Source organism: Aphelocoma coerulescens, chromosome 5, assembly GCF_041296385.1.
Source record: "Aphelocoma coerulescens isolate FSJ_1873_10779 chromosome 5, UR_Acoe_1.0, whole genome shotgun sequence".
NCBI lineage: Eukaryota > Metazoa > Chordata > Aves > Passeriformes > Corvidae > Aphelocoma > Aphelocoma coerulescens.
The window spans coordinates 49,795,969-49,814,499 of record NC_091019.1 but is presented as its reverse complement, the minus strand read 5'-3'; the positions used below and the strand labels follow the sequence as shown (position 1 = coordinate 49,814,499).

The 18,531-nt window shown below is 36.4% G+C and overlaps 1 protein-coding gene across 2 annotated transcripts in view; it reads left to right on the top strand.

Annotated features, from left to right (window-relative positions):
• The window catches only part of GALC (galactosylceramidase), a 32,903-nt gene that overhangs the window by 11,584 nt on the left and 2,788 nt on the right, over positions 1–18,531 (top strand). Inside the window, exons 7-16 of one of the 2 annotated variants that reach the window (XM_069018033.1) lie at positions 4,372–4,502; positions 6,732–6,887; positions 8,949–9,073; positions 10,252–10,379; positions 10,827–10,916; positions 12,194–12,283; positions 12,627–12,771; positions 13,283–13,463; positions 15,755–15,918; positions 17,567–17,643. In XM_069018033.1, coding sequence (XP_068874134.1) covers positions 4,372–4,502; positions 6,732–6,887; positions 8,949–9,073; positions 10,252–10,379; positions 10,827–10,916; positions 12,194–12,283; positions 12,627–12,771; positions 13,283–13,463; positions 15,755–15,918; positions 17,567–17,643 — 1,287 coding nt within the window. Of the gene's footprint in view, positions 1–586; positions 715–4,371; positions 4,503–6,731; positions 6,888–8,948; positions 9,074–10,251; positions 10,380–10,826; positions 10,917–12,193; positions 12,284–12,626; positions 12,772–13,282; positions 13,464–15,754; positions 15,919–17,566; positions 17,644–18,531 lie in introns of both variants that reach the window. The other variant, XM_069018034.1, reaches the window with a different exon arrangement.

Sequence of the window (18,531 nt, the reverse complement as noted above, 5' to 3'; positions counted from 1 at the left end):
TTCACTTCAACAGGACCGGTGTTTGGCAAAGATTTCTGTTTTCTTAGAGAGCTGCGTGGATAGAAGGTCTTTTCTGTTTTAAAACTTCAATCCCTGTTTTTTCAATACAGTTTTATTTTGGATCAGGTTAACTTTCACTTCTGATCACTTGGGAAGGTATGTCCACTTCCACATTTCAGCCAGCTGCATTTTTAGATCAGCTTAACATGACTGACTTTATGATAAATCCATTAGTTTTGTTTAATGAATTACATGCATGCAATGGAGTCAGTATGTTGACAGTGTCCAAGTGGAGTATATGTATACACATGTGGTGTCAAAAGTTATGCAAGTGATGAGAAGCCCATTTTTGTGTAATGACTGTCTCAGTGTCAATGATAATCCTTCAGTTTTAAAAATACTTACCATTAACTTTGTCTTAGTTGCCACTATAGCTTTTGTTTGAGAAGTGAGAACTTTCCTTACCCATCCTGGTCTGAAAATAGGCTTCCACTGACTCTTTTTACACTTCTTGTTTTCAGTCTTAAATTTTCATGTTGCCTCATTGATGAAGGCTGTACTTTAAGTGGTGTTATCTGTTACTAAGGTGCTTCGACATTCTTTGGACAGACTGGGTCTGTGGAACATTGGCATCATCGCTGCGGATGGAGATTGGAACGTCTCAAAAGAGATGATAGTTGATCCCTATCTTAATGATGCTATTGAGGTAGTTGGGTAAGTGTGGGAGAAGGGAGGCATTTTAAACATTGTTATTGCTTCCTTTCTGTAAGTCTTCATCTCCATTTTCGAGAGTCATATATTCTTTTTTATACTTCCTAGCTGTTTCCATTTTTTTCATCATTGTGTACAGTGGTGATGGATTATTCTTTCTTTTCTTTCTCTCTTCTTTCAGTTTAGTACGTGTAAGCTGACCTTATCACTCTTCCATCATTTCTTTCAAGTGTCCAGTTTAGAGCTGTGTTTTAGGCTTCTTAGCACTAGCAAATGACAGGAAACTTCTAACTAATCTGCATGTGCATCTTCCAAGTCAGAAAAACCTTAGGACTGATTTCTTGGTCTGGAACTGGTTTTAATTTCAGGTGAACTTGAACTTTCACAGTGGAACTTACCATCCTGGGACTTTCTGTGGCTGCAGCTGAGATTTTTCTGGTCATATCCTAGAGCTAGAAGTTTCTATTTCTTGCTTATATCTGATAACAGATAGTATTAGAAATGCATGCACTGACAGTAACATAGAAGTAGAAACAAACACCCAAAGTTTGTAAACTAATACAGCCTTTCTCAGTTTCGGCAGCTGGGAATGCCTTCTGTTGGAGTTTCAGCAAATGTCAGCTCAGTTGTTTGCCTTCACTCCTGTTCCATAATACACTTTTTTACTAGCTTGCTTCTGGCAACTGGCTTGGTACTTATTCTGCTGCTCTTGCTTTCTTTATGATCTCTGTTTTCTCTAAAGTATACATAGTTTTTTAACGAATTACATGTTCCCAGTGGAAATTACCTATTCAGATATGAATTGGTCACATGTGTTACATTTGGTAACTTGTTTATCTGTTGTTAACCTTACTGTGATAAGAACATTCTTGTGGTCACTCATGTACCATTTATCCTGTTTATGTAAGAGAGTATGATATTCTCATCATAGTTTAAATTAATGGATGGTTCAAGGGTTATAGCACAAGTCAGTTAAGCAGGGATTTTACAAAGAAACTGCTTTCATATGTGTTGAGCTTGTAAACACCAATCACCTGAAGGTGGCTGCCTGAGAAATACCAATTGTAGTGTCAGCATTGAGTAACTCATTTGGTTTGAAAAAAACTTAAAAAAACTTTCTTAGGTTAGGCAAGAACTTTCAGCTCAGCAAGTTACAGAGCCTGAGGAAATGTTTTAGTAATGTTTTCCATGACAATACAGCTTGAAGAATGAATGCACTGACTGTGTACAGCTCTTGTTTCTTTAGGAGTTTGACAGAATCAAGGGTAGGAGCAGTTGTTTTTGTTTGTGCCTTTAGAACACAGGCATGTTTTATTTGTTCTTTAAAATGAAGGTTCTTTTTGTCAGAGATTTTTCTTGAATGTTGTACAGATTTTTCCCCAACTCCCCCACCACCACTGGTCACAAAAAATGAAGAGTTAGGTCTTCCTGTGCAGTGTTTTTGTTATCTGTCAAGAAATTAGGGCTAGTGCACAATGAGAACACCATGTTTCTCAACCAATGCTGACTTAAGCGTACTAACTACTAAAGAGAATTCTTGCTGACCTAGTGAAAGATAATAGTATTTATGTGTCTGTCCTTCAGGTTCAGAAAGTTGCTGAAAGTACACTTATCTTTATGTCTCTTAGATAAGTATGTCTAGTTGTTTGCAAAATCTACTAATCTGTTTTCCTAAATAGTCTTATATTCTTTCCTCAGAAATCCTTTTCAGTATATTCTTCTGTAATGTCTTTTCAGGTATAACCCTCTCTGTGACTTTTTTTTAGTTCTTTTAGTGTGGAATGGAAACGTGGGATTAAATTTATATTGTTTTATTTAGAAATTATCAAGATAGTTGAAATTATTGCTTTGGCACCCATACACAAAAAATAACTGCCCTTTCCCTTTCTTTGTGTTTCATTTAATTTTCTGTTTTCCTTTTCTTTCTTTTTGGCATCAGGTAATTTTTACCTTGATACCTTTGCTCCCCATGGAACTTTATCCCTGCCTAAAATGCCATTTGTAATCTGAAGGATATCTGTGGTAGATTAAAGGTAAACGGGATGTGGGAAGAATCAGAAAGGTGAAAGTGAGAAAACTCATGGGTAAAGTTAGACAGCTTAACAGAGAAAGTAAAAGCTGTATCTGCAAGCAAAGCAAAATGTAAACTTCCAGAGTTTTACTAAAGATATCAAACAATATTGGTCCTAATATCAGCCTGTGGGGGCATTGCTAGCAATCTGCTCCCTGACAGCAATTCTCTATCCACCTTGGTGGAAAACTTTGCTGAAGTCAAGGTATATGACATCCACTGATTTCACTCTGCCTGTACAGATAATCACCATGTAGAAAGCAGTCATGTTTGTAAGGCATGATTTGCCCTCGTTAAATCCATGCTGCTGTTCCCAGTTATGCTCCTATCCTTCTAGTGCTTTGACACGGCTTCCAGGAAGACTTGCTCTGTAACCTTCCTGGGGACTGTGGCTAGATTGATGGCTCTGTAGTTTTACAGATCCTCCTTCTTGAGGATGAACATTAAAACTTCTCTAGTCAGCAGGAACCTCCCCTAATTGCTAAATACATTAATCTTTATGTAGGAGTCTGCAAGCCAAATGCTTTTTCTAATGCAAGATGTAATGGGAAAGTAAAACACAGAAGTATACTGTTAGTAATGTTAGTAGTAGCAACATGTTCAGCTGAAGTCCTTAAAACTTGAGGGGAGAAAATCTCTGTTTCAGGCTGATGTCTGACTGTACATAACCTAGTTCAGATTCCAGTCTGTGGAAGAAAAATCGTGCAGTACTGTTTTTTGCAGATAGTGTGGCCTGTTAGAGAAGATTATATCTGGTAGAAATATACAGAATGATTTGAAGATAGTTAGGTGTTTGATGTTACGTGAATTTACAAGTACAGCAGTTACTGTTACAGGACCTCTGGATTTCAAGAAACTGCATTGATAGACTTGATGTTATGTGACATTCTAGATTTGTTTCATTGACTTTCAAGGCCTCAAAAATCTCTAGGGAAGTGTACATTAGTTGCAATTTTAAAGATTGAAATAAAACACAGTTGGGTAATAAGGTGTATATGTGTCTGGTGTTTTTCTTGTTTGTTTTGTTACTTGTGTTTAGGAGGAGCTCATCTAATTTGTGGTTCCTTCACTGTTAAATTGTAATAGTTGATTAGCAGAGAGAGTAGGGGGAATCAACTCTTCTTTTTAATGAAATGTTTACTGTGCTTTTGCAAGGTTTATAAATTATAGTTCAATTGTCCTTGCCCTGTATGTGGTCCTTTTATGTGGTAGTTTAACCATCAGCACATCTATGTGGCTGATCTGCAAATAGAGTATTTTGCATGAAATGTGATATGCTATGTCTTTATCGATACTTTTGTGTTTGCAAGAAGAACAAAACGTTTTTAATTTTTCCTTTTATAATGTATTTTGGGATTCAGTATGGTAGAGAAAGAAGGTGTCATTTGAAGTCACTTTGTGCTTGACAGTCTTGTTTTGTTTGGTGTAACAGTTGTCCAAGTCACAAAAACATGAATTGAAACATAGTAGTTTTTACAGCTAGTGCTGAAGAAGATGCTGCCTTTCTCAATATAAAATTTTGACAGTTTGAAAAACATTTTTTTTATTTGTCCTTTCTCTCTGTTGATTGCTCTCCTTTTTTTTCCAAGCTGTTGAGGTACACATTGGATAAGCATGGTCTGGAGCAGGTGAGGATCATAGCCAGCGATAGACTGTGGGAGCCCATTTCCTTTGTCATGCTGATTGACTCTGAGCTCCACGGAGTGGTCGATGTGATTGGGTAGGGGGTTCTCTGTTCTTCTTTCTTGGTGGTTTGGTTGTAGTTTGTCTTCATCTTATTTGTAACTAACACAGTCAAAGCTTTACCTCTCTCTACTCTTACCTGCAAGGAAAGGATTGATACTGTAAAACTTTCTTACTAACCCACATCAAATCACACAGCTCTTGTCCCAGTAACAGCCTCAACTTTTAATTGAATCGGGAGTCTTATATCACGTTGAAGATTCCTGTTGGGCGTGGTTGCACTTCTGATGGATTGAAGGTTTTTTGGACAACGCTGTTTATTCTGAGAGTTGTTTTGGTTACTCCAATTGGTTTGCAAAAGGCGCTTTAGCTTTACAACTTTGTAACAGCCTTGTGTTACTAACTTTGTTACTAACTTTGTTACTTTGTTACTAGTTTGTTACTGAAATGTTTGTGATCCAGAAATGAATTTGGTCTGTGATTCTTGTTTGAGTTACAGTGGCTTGATTCTTAGTTCCCATTTTGTTTTGATGGCAAAGTTGTATTTGGAAAACATGCAACTGGCTGAGTTGTTTTACTGGTTCTGGGTTTAGTCATTGTACTAGCAGACTAAATTTGGGATTGATTACTGACTTGATGGCTGAATGGAAATGTGTGTATGAAATGTTCATTAACTTTTATTTTTACAGTAGCTCTAAACTTTACTCACTAGGTGCCATTAACTTCCCTGACCCAATCACATGCTTCAAATGTGACCGTTCCTTGCTTCAGCTTGAGTCTTTTCCATTCATCTTTATATATCTGAACCATAGGAGGTGTAGAAATGAAGGCTTTTTTCTCCAAATACAGATAGGCAGTCAGTGTCATCTACCCTTCCAATCAGTCCCTTCCCGCATTCTGAACATGAACAGTATCCTGGCAGTTTTTCTTAGGTGGAGTCTTGGATCATGTCTGGATGAAGCTCAGCAGTTTTTACACTGTCTAAGTAAGCTGTGTTTGCTTAACTCTTTACAAGTGTAAATTTACATCCCTGCTCTGATTCAGTCTTAACAGGGAGATTAAATATTCTCGTGTATTTCAGCTTTTATTTGGCAGGGATATTGATACTTAAGAAACACCTTTTCCGGAGTGTAGAAAGACAAATTATTCCTTTTCTGCTTTGTTTTTGCAAGCTATGCACTTTATGCCATTACAAAACCCTTTTGCTTGGTACTAAGGCAATACTTATGTTCCCAAGCCAAAAGGAAAATACACAGTAATCTGTATGGCAGAGAAGAATGTAGCTAAAATCCCTACTATCTGATACATTACCATTAGTGAAGCTATGTATGAAGGACTACAACACTGGGAAATGGCTCATTGTCCAGTAGAGGGAAAATAATGAAAAAACCCCAACAGTCAACTTAGAAAAACTGGTGTTTCTTGTATTCCTGCCACAGATGTATCAATTTGTCAAGTTGCAGGCTAATAGTAAAGGAAATATTTATGCTTACCTTTCCAGTGCTGATAGTTTCATTTTAGTGTACATATTTAGTGTGTTCAGTGAATGTGCTAAATGAGGAAAAATCACAACCCTGTTTTCTGCAAGTGGTTTTATTTCAGTCAGACAAACCTTGCACGGTGGATCAGTGCTGTGATTGAATATAATCAGTCTCCATTGGGAGAAAGGATCTCTCCTCGTACTAAGGAAGATCTTGAAAAGAAAATGTTTCAACTATTAGCAGTTTATACCTCTGTAACTTCTGTAGTCCAGCTAGTATGCTTTTTTGAAACCTGAGTTTATTAAAAAAGATGTACAAAACCAGTCAAGTTTATGTTTAGTTCTAAGACATTCATGCAGCTAAATTCTCAGCATAATGCCTAGTGCTGTATCTTATTGTTGGTTTTACATTATTTATGGTTTTGTTTAAAATAGTATGAGTTAGTATGTATTTTCTCTATTCAGCACATTGCAGTAATGAACATCTTCAAACTCAATTTCAGCTTTCTTTAGCAAGCTGTGGAAGTCGCATGGTATTTTTAAATCCAAGTTTATCTATATGCTGTCATGTAGCAGAACAAATAATCTACTGATATAAATACAATAAGCTCTGTAATGTTACAGCTCCCCCTTGTTCAATTTTCTTCTATTCCACTGGTAGTAGTCCAAAGAAATTTTATTTTTCATTATCAGTTTGAAGGAGGTGAATCATTGCTGCTGTATGTACTTCCAAACTTTGATTTTCTCTTTGTACTAAGTCCTCTTTCTTTTTAAAATACTGTGTAGGGCTCACTATCCTGGGACAAAAACAGTGCAAAATGCTGTATTAACTGGGAAGAAACTGTGGTCTTCAGAAGATTACAGTACTTTCAATAATGATGTTGGTGCAGGCTGCTGGGCTCGGATCCTGAACCAAAACTACGTGAATGGAAACATGACCGCGTAAGTGTTGGGCACTGTTGCTCACTTTCACAACTTGGGGTGTAAGAATTATTTAAAGTGCTGTGTAACATATCCATCTGCTATGGTGAGAAAACATGTAGACTGAAAGTCACCCCAATGTAGTCTGAATTCAAACATAGTAGGATATGAAGTCTGCTGTTCTTACGTCTTTCTGGGGTAGAAGTACCACAAGTTTCAATGTATTCTTGTTCCCCAGCACCCAATGGTTTATGCAGTTAATTTCAGATGCCTTTGAGACTGATGATAATTATTAAAAAGAGAATGTTCTTAAGAAGAGCTAACAATAAAAAACATTGTAGGAAAATAACAGTGAAACTAGTTTATCGTGTTTTTCTTAAGGTCTTTATCAGATTGTTTATCTTCAATTACAGATGTAATTATCTAGTTTTTCCATACAACTTCTTCCTCAGAATCCATTCTTAAACATGCTGTAGTCTTTTGATACATTTACTGTTCTCTGCACGTTTTCTTTCCAAACTGAAAACTGTAATAAAAATGTTCTCTTTAATGGGATAATACATAACTCAGTTTTAGAAAAGAATAGAAAATATAGTTTGATGTTTCTGGTGCGACAACTGCTAATCTGAAAGAAAGAGAAAAGTTTGATTAAAGAAAATGTAGGCATCAAGATGTAAGCAAAATTGTTAAAAGCTTTTAGATTCTATGTAACTTCATTTTGGAAAATAAAGAGAAATATTCTTGTCTGTTGCTTCAAGTGGAGTGCAGGAAAAATCACTGATACTTGTAAAGGGAAGTTTCTTGAATCACCTGGTTTCTAAAAATCTTTTTTTTTCTCTGCAAGCTGAAATTTTCAACCAGATGAATATTTCCTGCATGAATTCCTCATCATTCTGCTTGCTTCTTAATCCTCATATGCTTTAATATCTTAATTTGGGGTCTTTCTTTTCCCATTGTTTTTCTATTTTTACAAGCCCTTTTGAATTATATATGCCCCATTTTTTTTCACAGCCTAACAGCCAGGCATATGTGTTGCATTTATAAATTATTGTAGAATAGTTCCAAGTCCAGATGTCCAGCACTGAAGTTATCTTGGCTTTTATGCTGAAAATAGAATCTTTCTGACTAAAGGCAGCTTATCTTTCTGCTAAGCTTGTTTCCTTTGAAGTTGAGTTTCCTACCTTTTTTCTAAGTTTGAAATCAGCAGAACAAGTTTGATGTGAGCAAGCTGAATTTACAATTCAAGAGTTGTTTATTTTATGATCACGTTTTTGTAGAATTCCGGGATCTCTTCTGTATGTATTTATAGTGTGATAAGTCTGTGGCAGTGACTTTAGAATGAGGCCTTTGTACTCACCTGTATTCAACAGCAAAACAGATTGACAGCTTTTGCCTTCTGTGTAACTGCTCTGTTAAGCTGTATTTCCATACTTCAGGCCCAGAGGTCTTAAGTTTAAAGCCCTTGCAAAACATTTTCAGTGAAGCGCAAATCAAAGGGTGTGAAGTGATTATCCTTCTGAGTATCCTGACAATGTCTTGAAAGAGCAACAGCTCCTGGAGGATGACTGGTTAAAGTTGTTTGCTGTTTGTTACTTATATAGATAAAGATAAGATCTTTTTTTTTGGTGGTACTTAACTGCTCCCCTAAAAAACTCCATCCAAAACAACTACCACCATGCACAGCAATAACCAAGCAATCAAAAAAACCTCAACTAAACAACATCCGGCAACAAGCTGTAGACTTTGCTAACAAAATTTTTTCCCTTCAGAACGGGAAAAAGCCCCAAACAGATGGAGTCTTTACCCTCAATACATATTTCCTTTAAGGTACAACTTTTTATGGTGCTATAACCAGAGAATTTATCACCAGTTTTGGAAGAAGTACTCCACAGTGGAAGCTGATTTGCTTAATTTTTCTCTCCTGTAGAGTTTTTTTTTCCTTTTAGCTGGAAAGATATTCCCTCCACAACCACCCCTCAAATTGTTTTCATTATATGCTGGAGAAAAAGGAGGAGTGGATTCTTGCACTGTTAAATCTAATACCATTCATATGAATAGAGCAAACACCTGTTTTCCTTCCAGAACAATTGCATGGAACCTGGTGGCTAGTTATTATGAGCAGTTGCCCTTTGGTCGATGTGGATTAATGACAGCACAGGAGCCATGGAGCGGCCACTATAAAGTTGAATCTCCTATCTGGATTACAGGTGAAAATTTTGCAGTTAAAAGTTTGGTGATCTGACACCAAGCATCACTGTATTTTCTGAGGCCTTTATTTATTTAGTGTTTTTATGTGTATTATTTTTTTGTACCAAATTAAGGTAGATTTGTGGAAAGTTTTGTGAATACATTAAGAAAGAAGAATACAATCTCATTACAATAGAAAGCAGAAAAATATAATAGCAAGGGAAATCTTTGTACTTGACCTTTAGCTGTATCAGAAATGAATAAGGTACTACCTTTATAGCTGTTACTATTAAAATATTTTGATCTAAAGTGCCTATAAAGTTTAATGTGCTTTCCTGTTTCCTTTCCTTTTTCTATTTTTAATCCTTGAGTATCGATCAATTCCATTTGGTAGTTCTCAATTTAAGATAAATGGAACAAAGAACTTCTTGTCCTGCTGGACATTCTTGGCTTGTGTAAATCAGCATTTCCTTGAGCTTGGGGAAAGGGAAGCATGTTCATGTAGTGTCTGTGGACACGGATTCACTGGCTAGTCTGTTGTCCTTTTGTAATATTTTACTGTCTTTGCCACAGTTCTGTAGAGCAACTATGCAGTGCCATGAAGGAGGAACAAGACAAATGCTTTAATTTCTGTTCTTCTGCTAGTTACCTATATATGTAAAAGCTTTAAAGGAAAAATGGTCATAGTGTCGCATGAAGAACAGCTGAGCAGTTGTTCCTGTCCATGTTGCTCAGGATTTTCATTATCTGCATCATTTTCTTCTTTGATAGTTTCACTTACTTGCTGAAAACCCTACTTAGTTATTCCTCATGGAGTTGCCCATCTGTGCTTTCTCTGGTTCAAATGTTTACTTTATTTAAAGAAAAAGAAAGAGATTTGGGAAAATCTAAACTGGGATGAATATTCAGATTGAATGGGCGTGATTACCTTGTACAGTTTGTATCTCATGTCTAAATAATCGCTATCATTATAACTGTTTTGTCTGCCACAGAGTTGATATTTTTAATTTTGCTGTAATATAATTCTTTAATCTTTTGTCTGACATAGGTAAAATTTGTTTTGGAAGTTCTATTACTTTCTTCCCCAAATCAGGTTTCTGTTTTGTCAGCAGGTATGAGAGAGAGAGACTTAATTAAGCCTACAAATGGTACCATTTTTTATTAAGTCTTAATGATTGTATTCTGATTTTTGTCTCAGCACACACCACACAATTTACTCAGCCAGGGTGGTCATACTTGCAAGTGGATGGACACTTAGAAGGAGGTGGCAGTTTTGTAGCTCTGACAGATGGCCTAGGGAACCTTACCATCATCATTGAAACTATGGTATGTACATCAGCAATTCCAGTGGACTAGAAAAGTTAAAGGAAATGTTTTGTTATGAAGAACCTGTCTTGATTTACATGGTTCAGTATCTGTGAATGTTCTTTGATACTTGTAGCTTTATTAGTGAGTTAACCTAGAGGCTGTTTTTTCTATCTGAACTTTAAATACCTAGTTGAGACTTCCTGGAGACCAATATATATGCCATCTTTATCTTTTTATTACACATGAGCTTTAATTGGATGACACACTGGGAGGAAGTTACATCATGTGCTTTCTTAAAATCTGTATTCAAAATAAAATTATTAAATGAGTGTAATTGCAGCTATTAAGATAACAGTGAAATACTTTATTGCTTTTTTAATTTCAATTCTATGCTGTATGTTTTCAATGAATGTTGCTATTCCAGTAATATGTGTTTCTTGTGTTACATTTATTTTTTTCCTTCAGAGTCATAATCACTCTAAATGTATCAGGCCTCCATTGCCAAATTTCAGTGTCATACCTCAGAGAGCAACTTTCTACCTCAGAGGGTCATTTGTAAGTAGATCTTGAATACATTTGATCAGCCTTGTAAAATGAATTGCCATTTGTATTCAAATACATGCAAGTCAGTATCACAGATTAACAAGAAATTAAGTCTCCAGTATAGGAGGCTGTTACAACCCAGCAAAGTTTTAAGCATTCTACTTCTGTTTTACCATGAGATGCAATGTCATAACTGCAAGTGTAGAATTGCTGCCTCCCAGTCTAATCATCTCTATATTGAAGAAGAAATGTCACAGAATAGAAATGCAGGTAAATTTTTTCTTTAGAATGTATCCCAAGGCTGGGTGCTCTGACATGCTGACATAGTTTGTTGCACAAGCATGGCCATGGCCTTTCTAGTTATCAGTTAATTTCCAGGGGAATAGCTGTAGTTGATTTTATACTGTAGGTTTTGTTGCATCCTGTGAAGACATATTCTGAGAATCTCCCAGTTGTTGATTTGTTTATTCTCTTTTTTAATCTCGCTAAAGTAAATTTCCCTCTGAAATGTGAACAGTACTTTCACAGTGTAAACTGGAGGGAGTCATTGTTAGTTGATTCAGATGATTCCTTCTCAGAAGTTGACAGTCACTTATTTGGAATTGGATTTTGATTTTTTGGCAGCATTAGTTTCCTTTAGGAGGAGATAATTTGTACAATAGTTTTGGCAATAAAATGGTTCACTTAGGAAAAGTAGTTGAGTGTCAGTTTGGATACACAGCTCCCTTTTGGGGAAGTATTAGGTGGCTTATCCAAACCAAGCTCTAGGTCGCTTGCTTTGTTGTTGGCAACTGAAAAGAAATTATAGGGGTTAGGTCTGATTAAAATCTGATAACTAATATAGTTGATATGCTGTAATATTACAGAAGTCTGGAGACATGTAAGCAAAATACTTTGCTCAAAAATTATTATCAAAGAACTAGCAACTGGACTGAAGGTCTCATAAAAGTGAAACCAACAGGATATTATTTCAGTCTAGGTACTTCTAGGAAGAGAGCTTGTATCCAAGGGGTACCAGTGTTGGTGATAGAGAAGCTAAAGATTGTGTTTGCAGTGCTTTCTGTCTTTTTAAACAACATTAGTGCATGTTAGGACAATGTCTTACTGATGTATAATCTATAAAAATGTAAGGCATATGTAATGACTAGCTGAATAGAGTTGTGGCCCCTAATGTGATCAACAGCTTTAAAATAACAAAAATTAGACATCCATATTTCTCAAGTTGAATATTCCAGGTTGTTTATTTTGCTGTTGTTGTGTTTTAAATTGTATGGTGTTTTCTATTGTAGTATATGGTGGAAACCCTTCAAGTGTGGCATTCTAGACTTGATTTTGAATCTGGAAAATCCAGTCTTTTCCAGCAACTCCATCCTGTAAAGGTAAGTTGATCAGTTCTAATTACAGTCCCTCTGCAATTTCAGGTGTGTCTTTCCCTTTTGCTGAAACTCCTTTGCCTTCATGCTTAAGCTGCATATTTAGGGCATGTTTTATTAAGGCTGTTTGACTGCAGTTTCACTGGCTATATATGAGCTTAACTGGAGGTAATAAAGAATGTGGGGAAAAGGAGTTTTCAAAGCAGCCCCAAGATACTTAAATGCTGAGGCAAGAAGATGGGATTTTTGCCTTAAATCAGGACTTCAGAGGATCTTCTTTACCTCTGGAATTTGGGTATTTTGTCATTTAGTTGTTAATTTTTGCAGCTTGAGCTTTCTTCATTTCCAGGTGTGGAGGGGAAGATTTTCTTTAGCTCTGAATGTGGATGAAGTCTACACTTTAACTACACTCAACACAAGACGGAAATGTAGTTACCCAGAGCCGCCTCCTCCTCAGCCTTTTCCTTCAAGTTACAAAGATGATTTCAATATACGTAAGCCAAAATTCTCTTATCCAAAAACTTAATTCACATTCATAATTGTGATGTAGGAAGGCAGTAAGTTATGTTACTTGAATCGTCTGCATGAGGTAGCTTGAAGATCTGTTTTGTTTTTGTTTATTTATACCTGTTTTTCTGACAACTTACACCTGTATGAGTGTACACCTTACGCCCTCAATGAGATGTATTTAATTTTATGTCTTAACTGGTAGTCACTAGCACCAATTCTTGATTCAGCTGGTATAGCTCATAACAGTAATGAGTATTTTAGATCAAACCACTACAGTAGTGAACTAGTTTTTGGAAGGCAATTTGTGAAGAAAATAATTTACTTTGCTTGTGTGTTTGCAAAACCGCTGTCTGCTTAAAAACTTCCATTTTGGGGATTGCTTTGATATAGCAAGTCAAAAATGTGGAGAAAAATTTCCAGGGGAAATTTCTGAAAACAAGGACACAGAAGAAAAACAATGTTTTAGAGTTGATGTGTATTTTATTTTCTGAACAGGTAATCCACCTTTCAGTGAAGCCCCAAATTTTGCAGATCAGACAGGTGTGTTTGAATACTTTGTAAATGCTTCTGACCCAGGAGATCATGTGTTCACACTCCGCCAGGTGGTGGTTCAGCGCCCCATCACTTGGGTTTCTGATGCAGACCAGACCATCAGTGTCATAGGAAATTTTAAGTGGTATGTAAATACTATTTTGTAGTGGCATTTGGGGAAATGTTCTCCTCACCAGTGTGAGTTATGATCAGTTAATCTGTCTCAAGCCTCATTTCTCTTAGAGGGGTTTTGCTTTTGCCTTCAGATTCACTGTAGACATGTAGGAATGATGATTCAGGGACTTCTAAAAGTCATTGAGCCCTGCTCAGGGCCAAAGATCAGCTGTATCTGTCTAAATGACTCTTAAAGGATGGGGAGTCCACCACATTTCTTCGTTGTTTAGCCCACCGCTGCACTATCTTAGAATGTCTTTTTTTGTTTATGTCCTGCTGGGTGTATTTGTTCAAGCTACTTTTTTAGAATCATGGATCTGAGTTGGCATACTAGAAAGACCAACACGTGCCCTCAGTTTCAATATTTCTTAAATTGGACCAAAAAAAGGATTAATTTTAAACTACATAATTTTGAGTTGTCTGTCTTACTTGTTAGCAATTTGATCAGTTTCGTAACTCTCAGACTATTTAATTGATAATTTGATTGTATTTGTTGCAGTCTGCCATCTTCTGAGCAGCTCCTAGAATTGTGTGGATTTGGTGCCAATGCTGCTTAAACCACTTTTATTTCTGGGTGAAAGTAACTGAGGTTTACTGCTTTGATAAAAGTATGGTTACAATTGCAATTCTTTCTAGGAGCTATAAAATTGCTAGGAGCTACAATGATGGTAATTCAGAATTAAGCGGCATATTTTAGAATAATGTTTGTTTAAAATTAATAAGCGTTTGGGAAAGAGCCTGTTAACTAACTATGCTTTTAATAGTAATCATAAACTTTGTGCTTAAAACTTTCTCTTCTGCATAGAAGTCCAGCCTAAACTATTTTGATGCATTCTTTAAAATAGCCATTCTGGCAGGTTTTTTTCACTTTGATTAGAACATTGATCTCACAAATGATTTTTCAGAGCATGCTTCACACTTCTATTTTCAGGCGTGGAGGTGTGATTGAATCACTTTGGTCCAAAGCCTGAAAGAATATGACCCTCTTGTACTTGAAGGTTGTTCTTCAGTTATTTGATGTTTTCTTTTGCAGCCCTCTGTTAAGAAAAATCTCATATTCCCCCTATAATCAACTTTCCCTCATTGAGTAAATCATATTCAGTGATTCCTATAACAGCTATGCAGGACATATTCTTAAATTACTGTACTGAGATTCCTAAAACCTTTCTATTATTTTATTTTGGTTCAATTTCTTTTTGAGTCTTCATCTTGTTTTCAGAACCAAGGTTGCTTCCTGAATATTCAGTTTATTATTCAAGTTTTACTGGTCTGTAACTTTTCATAATGCTAGTTCTCAATTTCAGGCCCTCAAGTTTGTTTACTTCATCCTCAGTTTAAGACTCAACTTGTCCCTAGCAGATATTTTCAACAATGAGCGCCTGCTATTGAAATTCTGAATCAATCTTGCATTAAATTTCTCTGTGGGATGATAACTTTACTTCAGTCATCAATGGCAATTTATCATGATTCAATTTCAGGATTGTTAAGTTGGTTGTAGTTTGGATTTTAAACTTGTACATGTGAAAGCTTTTTGTTCTCTTATCCTGAATTTGTTAGTGTTTTTCTCTGATGTTTTTATTGAATCTAGGTATATTCTAAAGGTATTACTATGTAATTAATTCTGTATTGCTTTGAGTCTCTTTATAATGGCTTAAGGAAAATGTGGGGGGTCTCTTTTTTAATATATGGGGAGGCAAGAAAGTAATCTTGTTTGTGTAATGACTATATATTCAAGCATCTGGTATGTCTAATAGCATTACATTAGAATGAAAACTCAGGTAATTCTTACCACTACGTTAGAAATTAGCAGAAAAGTTGCTAGAATAGATAGTCTCTGATTCAGTTATCAGCTGAGCAGCTGTCAGAGTCTTTTCACATTCTGTAAATAATTATGGATAATTTTTACTTCTTAAGTATGTGAACTTTTGGCTGTATCTGTATTACAAGTGCTTTCAGACATGGAATGTAGATTTTTAGTTTGAATATCCATTAATAGAGGTAAAGAATGCTTTTATTTTTTTATGGTTAAGAACCTTGTAGTGCAACTTCGGCAATGAGGAAGTTGTGTTAATTTTCTAGGTGCTGTTTGATGGTTCTGGTATTACTTTGCTTTATTTGCCTTTACAGCTCTCATTGCGTGCATAACACAGCGCTTTGCTGTTGAGCTGGAGTGTCATCTCAGGAAAATCAAATCATTTCTACATACTGCCTGCTCAAAAAAATGGATTCCTTTCTTGTTGAAACACTAAACTTCTCTTACAGGGTAAACCTGACAGTCACTTGTGACATCTACATAGAAAAACCACGTGATGGGGGCGTGTTTATTGCAGGAAGAGTTGACAATGGTGGGATATATGTGCGACGTACCAAAGGAGTTTTCTTCTGGGTTTTTGCAGATGGCACCTACAGAGTCACTGGTGACCTAGGTAAGCAGCTCTTTGCAAAAGTGGATGCTGGCATATGGACATGTCATTTTGATAACTTTGATAAAAATGGGTAATATTCAGATTTTATAGTTCATCATCACTATGAATTTAACCTGTTGTGTTCTAATGATGGCCACTTTTCATATGTGGAGAAAGCTTTTGAAGGCTACTGGCTGGCCCATTTCTCAGGCTCAGCTTTCTGGAGTTTTTGTTTTTCCACTGACAAAACCTGTTTTACGTTATTTTGCTTATCATAAATACTCTGATACAATATTAATTACAGAAAGATTTGATCTGTAATCTTAAACTACACATTAAAAAAATCCTGATTGACATGAAGTGGCTTTTCTTAGAGAGCGGTTCAAGTCACTGTACTTACATATGGCTTAAGTGATGATGATAAGTGGCCTCCTGTTTCCTTAAATTGTGCATTCTCCTGTTAATGTAGCTCAATGGAGTGAGCACATGTTCTACTTGTGATGCTGACATTCATGTGTGTTCATCTGTAGAGCACTTGACGGGCACATGGAAGAGTGTATGATAATACTTCATCAATAGCTAAAAGTTATTTTCAATTTGCTTTGAAATAGTGGCATATTTAGTTGTTTAAATGCATTTCCTATCACTTCATGAGTATAAATTAAAATTTTCAATAGTTTCTGTTGAGTCAAATATAGCTTCTAGACCTACAGTATATCTGATGAGATATATTTTTTGTGTGTGGGTGTCTGTGTTCCTTTCCACTTTTACTATGGACGGGTAGCATAAAGACGGTTTGACATAGATTCCCTTAACAGACCAGTGCTCCCTTGCAGAGGAAGTTAGACATTGCAGGACAGACCTTGCAATGTCTAACTCAATATAAACTTAAGTTTCAGCTGTATGGAAATGCATACTTGTGTTTAGGATCGACTCCATTTTTCATTTGTAATAAGACCTAGCAACATTACCTGATTAGTTTCTCAGGCTGCCAGAAATGATTTTTCCTAGATGAAATGAGTGGATTTTGATTAACCACCCAATTATTTCAGGCTGAGACTCTTGTTACACAATATGATAATTTTTTCTGTACAGCTATTTTCAGTCATCTTTATATTTTTCTAGAAGGGAGCCTGAACGTTAAATTATCTTGCAGCAAAAACTGTCTACTGAATAATTGAAGACGTGTAGCACTTAATTTTTTTCAGATCTTCATCTTCCCTCCAGGTGTCATTCACACCCCATTTTTTCTTAGCTTAAATTTTGAGTAGAACTAAGCAACATGATAGTGTGGCAACTCAAACCCTGTGATTTAAAACAGTTACACACAATAGAGAAACAAGAAGATCTATAGAGCAAGCAGAGCGATAGCTGCTGTCACTCTTTGTGAACCCATACTCTCCACGGAGTGAATCCTCATCTCATGCCAAATTGCCAAGAGCATTGGAGATTACAGTGAGAAAACAGTTCTGGCAAAACAGGAGAGTGCACTGAAAATGCAGCATCCAGGTTTGCATATTAAGCCTTCCATGCTGCAACTGAAATTGATGAAATGTCAATCCTAAACACTCCTGAAAAATAGATATTCTTATCTTTTTGCTGGCTTGGTATTTATCAGTTTCAGCAAAGGGCTGAAGTAACACTTTACTAACTTAAGTATGTTTTGCAGCTGGAGAAGAAATATTAATGAAAGGACTTTCCGGTGTCCGGGATAATGCATGGCACACACTTACTCTCAACATTCAGGTAAGCACATAGGCAAATAGCTAGAAAACCAGTTATGAAACTTTCAGTCCTAAATGGCTTGGGCAAAACTGTGCTATGCTATTGGTGGTGTACTTGCATTAGTTTACCCTATTTAAAACATAAATAATGTCTGTTATTTTAAACCAATATTAAAATACCATACCGAGTTCAGCTGCCTGTAGTTTTAAAGAGATCTTGAGAAACTGTAGAAGGTACAGAAAATGATTGGAAAGCTGAATTGAAAGCTGGAGGTAGAAGGGTCAGAGAGGCAAGTCTCTTGTTTAATCTGACAGAAAGATGATGTGACTTCCTATTCTTACAACAGTCAGTAAACTACTAAAGTAGCCTGTGTTAAAAATCTGTGTCACACTAGTTCCCTTTGCAGGCTAAAGCCTTGTATGTGGAGCTGGTAAAGGACTGGGGAACTCAGATAAGCTGAGTTCCTTCTCTACTGTGGTAGAAGAGCACGGGCATTGCGTTACTGTATAAAGGGGCTGCAGTTAATGAGAAGCCTGTCCACATTTTTTCCTTCCCTCCAACTCCACCCTTTTTGACCATAGTGACTTGGTGAGGAAGGTAGCCCCAAACTGTACTTTAAATATCCCTGTGCACTTCAACGGGTGTGACATTGGTGCGAGTATCTAAAAAGTTTTAAGTTCCTCTTATGAATGCCTAATCCCTTTGTCTAACATAACCTTTGCAACTGCAATTTGCCTGAAAGGTAGGGAAGCTTGAATGCTAGTTTACCTTTCAGGTTCTACACTGAGTTAGCAAAGCTGTGAGTTGGGGAAGAGGAGCCTTTTATATATTCACTGTAAAGGCATTAGATCTGTTTCACAGAGCTGATAGACACCAGAGGATTCTATGCACTATTTAGATGCATCTCTG